The 17,014-nt window shown below is 40.0% G+C and overlaps 1 protein-coding gene across 1 annotated transcript; it reads left to right on the top strand.

Annotated features, from left to right (window-relative positions):
• Window positions 1–629: 629 nt before the first annotated feature.
• Window positions 630–16,670, top strand: LOC120037136 (myelin-oligodendrocyte glycoprotein-like; the record flags this gene model as incomplete). Its single annotated transcript, XM_038983309.1, has 2 exons — window positions 630–895; window positions 16,314–16,670. Coding segments are annotated over exons 1-2 (430 nt in total), but the record flags the coding sequence as incomplete, so codon positions are not given.
• Between the last annotated feature and the right edge of the window lie 344 nt (window positions 16,671–17,014).

The following is a 17,014-nucleotide window of genomic DNA, read 5'->3' as shown; positions in this document are numbered from 1 at the left end:
TACCCCTGCCCAACCCGGCCAGACGCTGGGCCAATTGTGTGCCTCCTTATGGGACTCCCAATCACAGCCGGTTATGATACAGCCTGGATCCGAACCAGGGTCAGCAGTGACACCTCTAGCACTGAGATGCAGTGCCTTAGACCGCTGTGATACAGCCTGGGATGGAACCAGGGTCTGTAGTGAATCCTCTACCACTGAGATGCAGTGCCTTAGACCGCTGCGCCACGTGGAAGCCTTCCCAGGTGCAAAACAGGCACAACAAAAAAACGTATATTTTTGTTAGCTAAAAACAGAGCCTACCTGCCCTGTATGACGGGTCGCCACTGTTGTTGTCACGTTTATTTCAAGATTCACATTAGTGCTCTTACGTGTTTTAGGACATTTGACATGAAGTTCATGTCCATATCAGAACACTAGATGGAGCTAGATATCGCGAGATGACATGAAGTTAATGTCCATATCAGAACACTAGATGGAACTAGATATCGCGAGATGACATGAAGTTAATGTCCATATCAGAACACTAGATGGGACTAGATATCGCGAGATGACATGAAGTTAATGTCCATATCAGAGCACTAGATGGAGCTAGATATCGCGAGATGATATTCAACTAGACGTACTGTAGGTGAAAGTGAAAGTAAAGTGTGAAACTCCACCACCCTTTTCCTCCGTTATTTCTGGAACAGACGTCGCGTTACATTCTGTTCGTTGCTAAATTAGCCTTTCGACTGTTTTGGTTTATTTTTCTAAACTCCAAATAGTTTTATTCACCAGGTACAAACAGCTTTACCTTGGAGTCAGACTTGTTTTGTTGGTGAAATGAAGACCTTTCCGACCTCGGTGGTCTGGTGTTTTGGGATTCTGTTCATCAGTGTTTCATTGATAACGACAGGTAGACCACAACATTATTCCTTCATTGTTTAGCCTGTAGGCTATTTTATTATCTGAACATAATATTAATAAGAAAGAAACGGGGAGAATTCAGGTGCAGGAAATGTACGATGTCTTGTCGTCTGATCAGACAGGACAGTTTGGGGTGTGGTGCTGTAGGGTGTCCGTGGAAGACAAACACTATTTACACAATACTAAGATACGGCAGTGACTGTTTCGTAGCAGGTTATGAGAATTAGTTTAATTATTTTAAGGTTAGGAAAAGGGTTAACGAAAATACTCTCCTAAATTGTTACGAAAGTCTTAGCTGTATCGAAGTGGCGTGAAAATAGTGTATCCGTCCGTGGTGAAAATGGTTAACCTCGAGGAAGTGTCGCCATGTTTTTGACTAAAAAGAAAAGACGTTTTACCATCTGAGTTGAAGAGACACACAGAATTCAGATCGTAAAACGTTTTCTCTCTTTAGTCATAAATGTGGCTGAAGCCAAGGAAGAGTAGACTCACAAGGTTGAAATAATTACGGTTAGATTTGGGAACAAGGGTTATGTTACGGTTAAATATACTTCAGTGAGTGTTAAGATTAGGGTAATGACTATAGAGATAGACGATTCATCTTTATATCTGTGACATTATAGATTAGGGTAATGACTATAGAGATAGGTATTTATATCTGTGACATTATATCGTCTGGTTAACTGTAAAACATACAGAATACTGCAGGGTACTGACCCAGACCAGACAGAGAACACATTACACCGGTTTTAAGGTCTCTGCACTGTAAAACATACAGAATGCTGCAGGGTACTGACCAAGACCAGACAGAGAACACATTACACCGGTTTAAAGGTCTCTGTACTGTAAAACATACAGAATGCTGCAGGGTACTGACCAAGACCAGACAGAGAACACACATTACACCGGTTTTAAGGTCTCTGTACTGTAAAACATACAGAATACTGCAGGGTACTGACCAAGACCAGACAGAGAACACATTACACCGGTTTTAAGGTCTCTGTACTGTAAAACATACAGAATGCTGCAGGGTACTGACCAAGACCAGACAGAGAACACATTACACCGGTTTTAAGGTCTCTGTACTGTAAAACATACAGAATGCTGCAGGGTACTGACCAAGACCAGACAGAGAACACATTACACCGGTTTTAACGTCTCTGCACCGGTTGCCTACGGAGGTAAAAACAGACTCATTTAGGATATTCAACGGATATTCGCCTGTAGTTTTCAACAGTGGACAACACCAACTAATCAGTTAGGGACCATCTACATAGTGACAAATCAAAATTTTCAAATGTCAATAGCTCTTTAACCATTACTCCTAAAACTTTCACAATTGGTTGTAGCTAACCCGATGTCAGAGACACACAATGCACACACTTTTTTTGTCGATTTACATATCACACTATTTTAAATTATTTATTTAGATTTTTGAAATTCAATAGTGCCTTGGTTATGTGACCCTCATACCTCAAACAAGGTTCAGAATGTCCACTCAGGGGGTCTACACATTGGACACCCTTTAGTTTGTCCATTTACATGGACAATTTTAAAAATATTCAAATTTCAATAGCTCCTTAGTCATATGACCTACAACCCTCAAACAAACGTCATAATATCCACTGAGGAGCCTTATATACACTCTTGTTTGTGTACTGTAATCTCACGTGGTGTTACGTACGTTTTCAATTTCTGTAGCTCCTTGGTCATGTTAATTACACACCTAAGAAGCGTGCAGTGGATATACACCCATATTGCATAACCTCTAGTCATGTATCTTCTATATTGTTGTACATTATTATTAGTTTGACCATTAGGGAGGCCATATTGCATAACCTCTAGTCATGTATCTTCTATATTGTTGTACATTATTATTAGTTTGACCATTAGGGGGGCCATATTGCATAACCTCTAGTCATGTCTCTTCTATATTGTTGTACATTATTATTAGTTTGACCATTAGGGGGGCCATATTGCATAACCTCTAGTCATGTCTCTTCTATATTGTTGTACATTATTATTAGTTTGACCATTAGGGGGGCCATATTGCATAACCTCTAGTCATGTCTCTTCTATATTGTTGTACATTATTATTAGTTTGACCATTAGGGAGGCCATAAATGTGCATGTGTGCACCTCCAGCAGGCCACAAATGTGCATGTGTCAGCATATGGTCTCACAAGGGGTCTGAGGATCTCATCTCGGTACCTAATGGCATTCAGGCTACCTCTGGCGAGCACATGGAGGGCTGTGCGGCCCCACAAAGAAATGCCACCCCACACCATGACTGACCCACCGCCAAACCGGTCATGCTGGAGGATGTTGCAGGCACCAGAACGTTCTCCACGGCGTCTCCAGACTCTGTCACGTCTGTCACATGTGCTCATGTGCTCAGTGTGAACCTGCTTTCATCTGTGAAGAGCACAGGGCGCCAGTGGCGAATTTGCCAATCTTGGTGTTCTCTGGCAAATGCCAAACGTCCTGCACGGTGTTGGGCTGTAAGCACAACCCCCACCTGTGGACGTCGGGCCCTCATACCACCCTCATGGAGTCTGTTTCTGACCGTTTGAGCAGACACATGCACATTTGTGGCCTGCTGGAGGTCATTTTGCAGGGCTCTGGCAGTGCACCTCCTTGCACAAAGGCGGAGGTAGCGGTCCTGCTGCTGGGTTGTTGCCCTCCTACGGCCTCCTCCACGTCTCCTGATGTACTGGCCTATCTCCTGGTAGCGCCTCCATGCTCTGGACACTACGCTGACAGACACAACAAACCTTTTTGCCACAGCTCGCATTGATGTGCCATCCTGGATGAACTGCACTACCTGAGCCACTCGTGTGGGTTGTAGACTCCGTCTCATGCTACCACTAGAGTGAAAGCACCGCCAGCATTCAAAAGTGACCAAAACATCAGCCAGGAAGCATAGGAACTGAGAAGTGGTGTGTGGTCACCACCTGCAGAACCATTCCTTTTTTGGGGGTGTCTTACTAATTGCCTATAATTTCCACCTTTTGTCTATTCCATTTGCACAACAGCATGTGAAATTTATTGTCAATCAGTGTTGCTTCCTAAGTGGACAGTTTGATTTCACAGAAGTGTGATTGACTTGGAGTTACATTGTGTTGTTTAAGTGTTCCCTTTATTTTTTTGAGCAGTGTAGTTTAACACCATCTAGTCAGAATACAGGAAGGTTATATAGTTTAACATCTGATCTAGTCAGAATACAGGAAGGTTATATAGTTTACCACCATCTGATCTAGTCAGAATACAGGAAGGTTATATAGTTTAATACCATCTAGTCAGAATACAGGAAGGTTATATAGTTTAACATCTGATCTAGTCAGAATACAGGAAGGTTATATAGTTTAACATCTGATCTAGTCAGAATACAGGAAGGTTATATAGTTTACCACCATCTGATCTAGTCAGAATACAGGAAGGTTATATAGTTTAACATCTGATCTAGTCAGAATACAGGAAGGTTATATAGTTTAACATCTGATCTAGTCAGAATACAGGAAGGTTATATAGTTTACCACCATCTGGTCTAGTCAGAATACAGGAAGGTTATATAGTTTAACACCATCTGATCTAGTCAGAATACAGGAAGGTTATATAGTTTAACATCTGATCTAGTCAGAATACAGGAAGGTTATATAGTTTAACACCATCTGATCTAGTCAGAATACAGGAAGGTTATATAGTTTACCATCTGATCTAGTCAGAATACAGGAAGGTTATATAGTTTAATACCATCTAGTCAGAATACAGGAAGGTTATATAGTTTAACATCTGATCTAGTCAGAATACAGGAAGGTTATATAGTTTAACACCATCTGATCTAGTCAGAATACAGGAAGGTTATATAGTTTACCATCTGATCTAGTCAGAATACAGGAAGGTTATATAGTTTAACATCTGATCTAGTCAGAATACAGGAAGGTTATATAGTTTAACACCATCTGATCTAGTCAGAATACAGGAAGGTTATATAGTTTAACACCACCTGATCTAGTCAGAATACAGGAAGGTTATATAGTTTACCATCTGATCTAGTCAGAATACAGGAAGGTTATATAGTTTAACACCATCTGATCTAGTCAGAATACAGGAAGGTTATATAGTTTAACACCATCTAGTCAGAATACAGGAAGGTTATATAGTTGATCTAGTCAGAATACAGGAAGGTTATATAGTTTAACACCACCTGATCTAGTCAGAATACAGGAAGGTTATATAGTTTACCATCTGATCTAGTCAGAATACAGGAAGGTTATATAGTTTAACACCATCTGATCTAGTCAGAATACAGGAAGGTTATATAGTTTAACACCATCTAGTCAGAATACAGGAAGGTTATATAGTTGATCTAGTCAGAATACAGGAAGGTTATATAGTTTAACATCTGATCTAGTCAGAATACAGGAAGGTTATATAGTTTAACACCATCTAGTCAGAATACAGGAAGGTTATATAGTTTAACACCATCTGATCTAGTCAGAATACAGGAAGGTTATATAGTTTAACACCATCTAGTCAGAATACAGGAAGGTTATATAGTTAACATCTGATCTAGTCAGAATACAGGAAGGTTATATAGTTTAACTCCATCTAGTCAGAATACAGGAAGGTTATATAGTTTAACACCATCTAGTCAGAATACAGGAAGGTTATATAGTTTAACATCTGATCTAGTCAGAATACAGGAAGGTTATATAGTTTAGCATCTGATCTAGTCAGAATACAGGAAGGTTATATAGTTTAACATCTGATCTAGTCAGAATATAGGAAGGTTATATAGTTTACCACCATCTGGTCTAGTCAGAATACAGGAAGTTTATATAGTTTAACACCATCTAGTCAGAATACAGGAAGGTTATATAGTTTAACACCATCTGATCTAGTCAGAATACAGGAAGGTTATATAGTTTACCACCATCTAATCTAGTCAGAATACAGGAAGGTTATATAGTTTACCACCATCTGATCTAGTCAGAATACAGGAAGGTTATATAGTTTACCACCATCTAATCTAGTCAGAATACAGGAAGGTTATATAGTTTACCACCATCTAATCTAGTCAGAATACAGGAAGGTTATATAGTTTAACACCATCTAGTCAGAATACAGGAAGGTTATATAGTTTAATACCATCTGATCTAGTCAGAATACAGGAAGGTTATATAGTTTACCACCATCTGATCTAGTCAGAATACAGGAAGGTTATATAGTTTACCACCATCTAATCTAGTCAGAATACAGGAAGGTTATATAGTTTACCACCATCTGATCTAGTCAGAATACAGGAAGGTTATATAGTTTAACATCATCTGATCTAGTCAGAATACAGGAAGGTTATATAGTTTAACATCTGATCTAGTCAGAATACAGGAAGGTTATATAGTTTACCACCATCTGATCTAGTCAGAATACAGGAAGGTTATATAGTTTAATACCATCTAGTCAGAATACAGGAAGGTTATATAGTTTAACACCTGATCTAGTCAGAATACAGGAAGGTTATATAGTTTACCACCATCTAATCTAGTCAGAATACAGGAAGGTTATATAGTTTACCACCATCTGATCTAGTCAGAATACAGGAAGGTTATATAGTTTAACATCATCTGATCTAGTCAGAATACAGGAAGGTTATATAGTTTAACATCTGATCTAGTCAGAATACAGGAAGGTTATATAGTTTACCACCATCTGATCTAGTCAGAATACAGGAAGGTTATATAGTTTAATACCATCTAGTCAGAATACAGGAAGGTTATATAGTTTAACACCATCTAGTCAGAATACAGGAAGGTTATATAGTTTACCACCATCTGATCTAGTCAGAATACAGGAAGGTTATATAGTTTAACATCTGATCTAGTCAGAATACAGGAAGGTTATATAGTTTAACACCATCTGATCTAGTCAGAATACAGGAAGGTTATATAGTTTAACGCCATCTGATCTAGTCAGAATACAGGAAGGTTATATAGTTTACCACCATCTGATCTAGTCAGAATACAGGAAGGTTATATAGTTTAATACCATCTAGTCAGAATACAGGAAGGTTATATAGTTTAACACCTGATCTAGTCAGAATACAGGAAGGTTATATAGTTTACCACCATCTGATCTAGTCAGAATACAGGAAAGTTATATAGTTTAATACCATCTAGTCAGAATACAGGAAGGTTATATAGTTTAACATCTGATCTAGTCAGAATACAGGAAGGTTATATAGTTTAACATCTGATCTAGTCAGAATACAGGAAGGTTATATAGTTTACCACCATCTGATCTAGTCAGAATACAGGAAAGTTATATAGTTTAATACCATCTAGTCAGAATACAGGAAGGTTATATAGTTTAACACCATCTGATCTAGTCAGAATACAGGAACGTTATATAGTTTAACACCATCTAGTCAGAATACAGGAAGGTTATATAGTTTAACATCTGATCTAGTCAGAATACAGGAAGGTTATATAGTTTACCACCATCTGATCTAGTCAGAATACAGGAAGGTTATATAGTTTACCACCATCTGATCTAGTCAGAATACAGGAAGGTTATATAGTTTAACACCATCTGATCTAGTCAGAATACAGGAAGGTTATATAGTTTAAAACCATCTGATCTAGTCAGAAAACAGGAAGGTTATATAGTTTACCAACATCTGATCTAGTCAGAATACAGGAAGGTTATATAGTTTAAAACCATCTGATCTAGTCAGAAAACAGGAAGGTTATATAGTTTACCAACATCTGATCTAGTCAGAATACAGGAAGGTTATATAGTTTACCACCATCTGATCTAGTCAGAATAAAGGAAGGTTATATAGTTTAACTCCATCTGATCTAGTCAGAATACAGGAAGGTTATATAGTTTAATACCATCTAGTCAGAATACAGGAAGGTTATATAGTTTAACACCATCTAGTCAGAATACAGGAAGGTTATATAGTTTACCATCTGATCTAGTCAGAATACAGGAAGGTTATATAGTTTAATACCATCTAGTCAGAATACAGGAAGGTTATATAGTTTAACATCTGATCTAGTCAGAATACAGGATACAGGAAGATTATATACAGTGGTTTCTCCATTAAAAGTTGCGAGCTTACACCGCGGGACTTAGTGTTTACCACTCCTGTTCCTGGGACATCAGTGATTACACATTGTCCAGCACGCTATCGACTATCGACTGTGCTTAATTGGGGTTGGGGCCGATTGTGGCTGAAAACACTTGATCAATTAACGTGGAACGAGGAAAAAGTATTATTATTAGTTTTTCACAAGCAGGATGGGCTATTAGCTGATCAATAGACTATTCAACCTTTACTAGTGTAGCAGGATGGGCTGATCAATAGACTATTCAACCTTTACTAGTGTAGCAGGATGGGCTATTAGCTGATCAATAGACTATTCAACCTTTACTAGTGTAGCAGGATGGGCTATTAGCTGATCAATAGACTATTCAACCTTTACTAGTGTAGCAGGATGGGCTATTAGCTGATCAATAGACTATTCAACCTTTACTAGTGTAGCAGGATGGGCTATTAGCTGATCAATAGACTATTCAACCTTTACTAGTGTAGCAGGATGGGCTATTAGTTGATCAATAGACTATTCAACCTTTACTAGTGTAGCAGGATGGGCTGATCAATAGACAACCTTTACTAGTTTAGCAGGATGGGCTATTAGCTGATCAATAGACTATTCAACCTTTACTAGTGTAGCAGGATGAGCTGATCAATAGACTATTCAACCTTTACTAGTGTAGCAGGATGGGCTATTAGCTGATCAATAGACTATTCAACCTTTACTAGTGTAGCAGGATGGGCTGATCAATAGACTATTCAACCTTTACTAGTGTAGCAGGATGGGCTGATCAATAGACTATTCAACCTTTACTAGTGTAGCAGGATGGGCTATTAGCTGATCAATAGACTATTCAACCTTTGCTAGTGTAGCAGGATGGGCTATTAGCTGATCAATAGACTATTCAACCTTTACTAGTGTAGCAGGATGGGCTGATCAATAGACAACCTTTACTAGTGTAGCAGGATGGGCTATTAGCTGATCAATAGACTATTCAACCTTTACTAGTGTAGCAGGATGGGCTGATCAATAGACTATTCAACCTTTACTAGTGTAGCAGGATGGGCTGATCAATAGACTATTTAACCTTTACTAGTGTAGCAGGATGGCTGATCAATAGACTATTCAACCTTTACTAGTGTAGCAGGATGGGCTATTAGCTGATCAATAGACTATTCAACCTTTACTAGTGTAGCAGGATGGGCTGATCAATAGACTATTCAACCTTTACTAGTGTAGCAGGATGGGCTGATCAATAGACTATTCAACCTTTACTAGTGTAGCAGGATGGGCTGATCAATAGACCATTCAACCTTTACTAGTGTAGCAGGATGGGCTATTAGCTGATCAATAGACTATTCAACCTTTACTAGTGTAGCAGGATGGGCTGATCAATAGACTATTCAACCTTTACTAGTGTAGCAGGATGGGCTATTAGCTGATCAATAGACTATTCAACCTTTACTAGTGTAGCAGGATGGGCTGATCAATAGACTATTCAACCTTTACTAGTGTAGCAGGATGGGCCATTAGCTGATCAATAGACTATTCAACCTTTACTAGTGTAGCAGGATGGGCTGATCAATAGACTATTCAACCTTTACTAGTGTAGCAGGATGGGCTGATCAATAGACTATTCAACCTTTACTAGTGTAGCAGGATGGGCTATTAGCTGATCAATAGACTATTCAACCTTTACTAGTGTAGCAGGATGGGCTGATCAATAGACTATTCAACCTTTACTAGTGTAGCAGGATGGGCTATTAGCTGATCAATAGACTATTCAACCTTTACTAGTGTAGCAGGATGGGCTGTTAGCTGATCAAAAGACTATTCAACCTTTACTAGTGTAGCAGGATGGGCTGATCAATAGACTATTCAACCTTTACTAGTGTAGCAGGATGGGCTATTAGCTGATCAATAGACTATTCAACCTTTACTAGTGTAGCAGGATGGGCTGATCAATAGACCATTCAACCTTTACTAGTGTAGCAGGATGGGCTATTAGCTGATCAATAGACTATTCAACATTTACTAGTGTAGCAGGATGAGCTGATCAATAGACTATTCAACCTTTACTAGTGTAGCAGGATGGGCTATTAACTGATCAATAGACTATTCAACCTTTACTAGTGTAGCAGGATGGGCTGATCAATAGACTATTCAACCTTTACTAGTGTAGCAGGATGGGCTATTAGCTGATCAATAGACTATTCAACCTTTACTAGCATAGTAGGATTACTAGAGAATTGTCTAATAGCTGAGCTAGGTGTGAACCCCCCCAACCCTGCAATGAGGGGCAATGTACTGTCTGGGATGATGCCACAGTGAACAAGAGGGTTTATGTAATACGCTTCATCCGGCAGATGGCAGTAAAATTGAAAGATTGTGTGCATTACGAATTTAGATCCAGTTTACACCGAATATCTAGACACTGTACTGTGTTTGACATGTGATCTTTTAATTGTATTTATTTATTTATTTAACCTTTAATTTACTAGGCAAGTCAGTTAAGAACAAATTCTTATTCACAGTGACGGCCTACCAAAAGGCAAAAGGCATCCGGCGGGTTTGGGGACTGGAATTTAAAATATAAATAAATAACAAAAAACATAGGACAAAACACACATCACGACAAGAGACAACACAACACTACATAAAGACAGACAACACAACACTACATAAAGAGAGACAACACAACACTACATAAAGAGAGACAACACAACACTACATAAAGACAGACAACACAACACTACATAAAGACAGACAACACAACACTACATAAAGACAGACAACACAACACTACATAAAGACAGACAACACAACACTACATAAAGACAGACAACACAACACTACATAAAGAGAGACAACACAACACTACATAAAGAGAGACAACACAACACTACATAAAGAGAGACAACACAACACTACATAAAGAGAGACAACACAACACTACATAAAGAGAGACAACACAACACTACATAAAGAGAGACAACACAACACTACATAAAGAGAGACAACACAACACTACATAAAGAGAGACAACACAACACTACATAAAGAGAGACAACACAACACTACATAAAGAGAGACAACACAACACTACATAAAGACAGACAACACAACACTACATAAAGACAGACAACAAAACACTACATAAAGACAGACAACAAAACACTAAATAAAGACAGACAACAAAACACTACATAAAGACAGACAACAAAACACTACATAAAGACAGACAACAAAACACTACATAAAGACAGACAACAAAACACTAAATAAAGACAGACAACAAAACACTAAATAAAGACAGACAACAAAACACTACATAAAGACAGACAACAAAACACTACATAAAGACAGACAACAAAACACTACATAAAGACAGACAACAAAACACTACATAAAGACAGACAACAAAACACTACATAGAGAGACAACACAACACTACATAAAGAGAGACAACACAACACTACATAAAGAGAGACAACACAACACTACATAAAGAGAGACAACACTACACTACATAAAGACAGACAACACTACATAAAGACAGACAACACTACATAAAGACAGACAACACAACACTACATAAAGACAGACAACAAAACACTACATAAAGACAGACAACAAAACACTACATAAAGACAGACAACAAAACACTACATAAAGACAGACAACAAAACACTACATAAAGACAGACAACACAACACTACATAAAGACAGACAACACAACTCTACATAAAGAGAGACAACACAACACTACATAAAGAGAGACAACACAACACTACATAAAGAGAGACAACACTACATAAAGACAGACAACACTACATAAAGACAGACAACACTACATAAAGACAGACAACACAACACTACATAAAGAGAGACAACACAACACTACATAAAGACAGACAACAAAACACTACATAACGACAGACAACAAAACACTACATAAAGACAGACAACACTACATAAAGACAGACAACACAACACTACATAAAGACAGACAACAAAACACTACATAAAGACAGACAACAAAACACTACATAGACAGACAACACAACACTACATAAAGACAGACAACACAACACTGCATAAAGACAGACAACACAACACTACATAAAGACAGACAACACAACACTACATAAAGACAGACAACAAAACACTACATAAAGACAACACAACACTACATAAAGACAGACAACAAAACACTACATAAAGACAGACAACAAAACACTACATAAAGACAGACAGACTTAAGACAACACAGCATGGTAGCAACACAACATGACAACAACACGGTAGCAACACAACATGACAACAACATGGTATCAACACTACATGACAACAACATGGTAGCAACACAGCATGACAACAGCATGGTAGCAACACAGCATGACAACAGCATGGTAGCAACACATCATGACAACAACATGGTAGCAACACAGCATGACAACAGCATGGTAGCAACACAGCATGACAACAGCATGGTAGCAACACATCATGACAACAGCATGGTAGCAACACAACATGACAACAACATGGTAGCAACACATCATGACAACAGCATGGTAGCAACACAACATGACAACAGCATGGTAGCAACACAGCATGACAACACAGCATGACAACAGCATGGTAGCAACACATGACAACAGCATGGTAGCAACACAGCATGACAACAGCATGGTAGCAACACATCATGACAACAGCATGGTAGCAACACAACATGACAACAACATGGTAGCAACACATGACAACAGCATGGTAGCAACACAACATGACAACAACATGGTAGCAACACAACATGACAACAACATGGTAGCAACACAACATGACAACAACATGGTAGCAACACATCATGACAACAACATGGTAGAAACACAACATGACAACAGCATGGTAGCAACACAACATACCAACAACATGGTAGGAACACAACATGACAACAACATGGTAGCAACACATCATGACAACAACATGGTAGCAACACAACATGACAACAACATGGCCGCAGCACATGACAACAACATGGTAGCAACACAACATGGCAGCAACACAACATGACAACAACATGGTAGCAACACAACATGACAACAACATGGTAGCAACACAACATGGTAGCAACACAACATGACAACAACATGGCAGCAACACAACATGGTAGCAACACAACATGGCAGCAACACAACATGGTAGCAACACATCATGAAAACAACATGGTAGCAACACAACATGGTAGCAACACAGCATGACAACAACATGGTAGCAACACATCATGACAACAACATGGTAGCAACACAACATGACAACAACATGGTAGCAACACATCATGACAACAACATGGTAGCAACACAACATGACAACAACATGGTAGCAACACAACATGGTAGCAACACAACATGGTAGCAACACAGCATGACAACAACATGGCAGCAACACAACATGACAACAGCATGGTAGGAACACAACATGACAACAACATGGTAGCAACACAACATGACAACAACATGGCAGCAACACAGCATGACAACAACATGGTAGCAACACAACATGACAACAACATGGTAGCAACACAACATGACAACAACATGGTAGGAACACAACATGACAACAACATGGTAGCAACACAACATGACAACAACATGGTAGAAACACAACATGGTAGCAACACAACATGACAACAACATGGTAGCAACACAACATGACAACAACATGGCAGCAACACAACATACCAACAACATGGTAGGAACACAACATGACAACAACATGGTAGCAACACAACATGACAACAACATGGTAGCAACACAACATGGTAGCAACACAACATGGTAGAAACACAACATGGCAACAGCATGGTAGCAACACATCATGACAACAACATGGTAGCAACACATCATGACAACAACATGGTAGCAACACAGCATGACAACAACATGGTAGCAACACAGCATGACAACAGCATGGTAGCAACACATCATGACAACAACATGGTAGCAACACAACATGACAACAGCATGGTAGCAACACAACATGGCAGCAACACAACATGGTAGCAACACAACATGGTAGCAACACAGCATGGTAGCAACACAACATGGTAGCAACACATCATGACAACAACATGGTAGCAACACAGCATGACAACAACATGGTAGCAACACAGCATGACAACAGCATGGTAGCAACACAGCATGACAACAACATGGTAGCAACACATCATGACAACAACATGGTAGCAACACAACATGACAACAGCATGGTAGCAACACAACATGGCAGCAACACAACATGGTAGCAACACAACATGGTAGCAACACAACATGGTAGCAACACAACATGGTAGCAACACAGCATGACAACAGCATGGTAGCAACACAACATGGCAGCAACACAACATGGTAGCAACACAACATGGTAGCAACACAACATGGTAGCAACACAACATGGTAGCAACACAGCATGACAACAACATGGTAGCAACACAGCATGACAACAGCATGGTAGCAACACAACATGACAACAACATGGTAGCAACACATGACAACAGCATGGTAGCAACACAACATGACAACACAGCATGGTCGCAACACAGCATGACAACAACATGGTAGCAACACAACATAACAACATGGTAGCAACACAACATAACAACATGGTAGCAACACAGCATGACAACAGCATGGTCGCAACACAGCATGACAACAACATGGTAGCAACACAACATGACAACAACATGGTAGCAACACAACATAACAACAACATGGTAGCAACACAACATGGTAGCAACATGACAACAACATGGTAGCAACACAACATGGTAGCAACACAACATGGTAGCAACATGACAACAACATGGTAGCAACACAACATGGTAGCAACACAACATGGTAGCAACACAACATGACAACAACATGGTAGCAACACAACATAACAACATGGTAGCAACACAACATGGTAGCAACACAACATAACAACATGGTAGCAACACAACATGGTAGCAACACAACATAACAACATGGTAGCAACACAACATGGTAGCAACACAACATAACAACATGGTAGCAACACAACATAACAACATGGTAGCAACACAACATAACAACATGGTAGCAAAACAACATAACAACATGGTAGCAACACAGCATGACAACATGGTACAAACATTATTGGGGACAGACAAAGGGTATTAAGATGGTAGAGACAACAATACATCACACAATGCAGCCACAACTGTCAGTAAGAGTGTCCATGATTGAGTCTTTGAAAGTAGAGATTGAGATAAAACTGTCCAGTTTGAGTGTTTGTTGCAGCTCGTTCCAGTCGCTAGCTGCAGCGAACTGAAAAGAGGAGCGACCCAGGGATGGGTGGCTTTGGGGACGGAAGTAGATTTAACAACTGACACATCAATAAGGGATCATATCTTTCACCTGGATTCACCTGGTCATTCTGTCATGGAAAGAGCAGGTGTTCATAGTGTTTTATTAACTCAGTGTGTAGTTGCTAATGGCAGCCTGCAGTACCCCGTTTGGCCTTCAACTTGAGTTACTTAATGAGAGGGGCAGCACTGAGCTAGCCTGCATGTTATATCTAATGGCAGCCTGCAGTACCCTGGTTGGCCTTCAACTTGAGTTACTTAATGAGAGGGGGCAGCACTGAGCTAGCCTGCATGTTATGTCTAATGGCAGCCTGCAGTACCCTGGTTGGCCTTCAACTTGAGTTACTTAATGAGAGGGGGCAGCACTGAGCTAGCCTGCATGTTATGTCTAATGGCAGCCTGCAGTACCCCGGTTGGCCTTCAACTTGAGTTACTTAATGAGAGGGGGCAGCACTGAGCTAGCCTCCATGTTATGTCTAATGGCAGCCTGCAGTACCCCTGTTGGCCTTCAACTTGAGTTACTTAATGAGAGGGGGCAGCACTGAGCTAGCCTGCATGTTATGTCTAATGGCAGCCTGCAGTACCCTGGTTGGCCTTCAACTTGAGTTACTTAATGAGAGGGGGCAGCACTGAGCTAGCCTGCATGTTATGTCTAATGGCAACCTGCAGTACCCCGGTTGGCCTTCAACTTGAGTTACTTAATGAGGGGGCAGCACTGAGTTAGCCTGCAACGTCACTTCCTGGAGTTGCTCAAACTGTCTACATAAATCTCCCACATGAGACGCCATCTTAAACGACTTCATTTGGCTTCAATGCACTATTGAGTCTTCACATAGGAATGAATGGGGTCGTGATTGGTGGCTTTGTTCATTCATATGGCCAAAGTCCAGTTATCTCTGACTGTGTCGTTTGTTTTTCTCCAGGGTCGTCTGAGGTTCAGGTTGTTGGACCGGCTGACCCAGTCGTTGCCGTAGCTGGTGATGACATCATTCTACCATGTTCCCTGAAACCCAGTGCCAGTGCTAAGGACATGGCAGTGAAGTGGACAAGATTGAACCTGAAAGCAGAAGACGTCCACCTTTACCTTGACGGTCGAGACTCCAATGTGGATCAGTTTCCGTCCTACAAGGGAAGGACATCAATGTTTCATGAAGAACTGAAGAACGGCAACGTCTCCTTAAAGCTGATCAACGTTACTCTCTCTGATGCTGGAAGCTACAGGTGCTTCATTCCAAAACTGAACAGCCAGGTGAAGGAAACCACCGTTCAACTCATTGTTGGTGAGTCATGAAGACTGGAGATGTGATCAGAGGTTGTATTGGTAAATCTGGCTAAATGATTGGCTCCTAAAATATCAAAATGTCTTCCTCCCTCATCATTCCTTCCTCTGTTAGAGATCATGTTTTCAGCTGGTCTTCCTCCCTCATCATTCCTTCCTCTGTTATAGATCATGTATTCAGCTGGTCTTCCTCCCTCATCATTCCTTCCTCTGTTATAGATCATGTATTCAGCTGGTCTTCCTCCCTCATCATTCCTTCCTCTGTTATAGGTCATGTATTCAGCTGATCTTCCTCCCTCATCATTCCTTCCTCTGTTAGAGATCATATATTCAGCTGGTCTTCCT

This window comes from Salvelinus namaycush, unplaced genomic scaffold (genome assembly GCF_016432855.1).
Source record: "Salvelinus namaycush isolate Seneca unplaced genomic scaffold, SaNama_1.0 Scaffold1586, whole genome shotgun sequence".
Taxonomy (NCBI): Eukaryota; Metazoa; Chordata; class Actinopteri; order Salmoniformes; family Salmonidae; genus Salvelinus; species Salvelinus namaycush.
The sequence above is the reverse complement of the archived record's forward strand: the minus strand, read 5'-3'. Positions and strand labels throughout refer to the sequence as shown.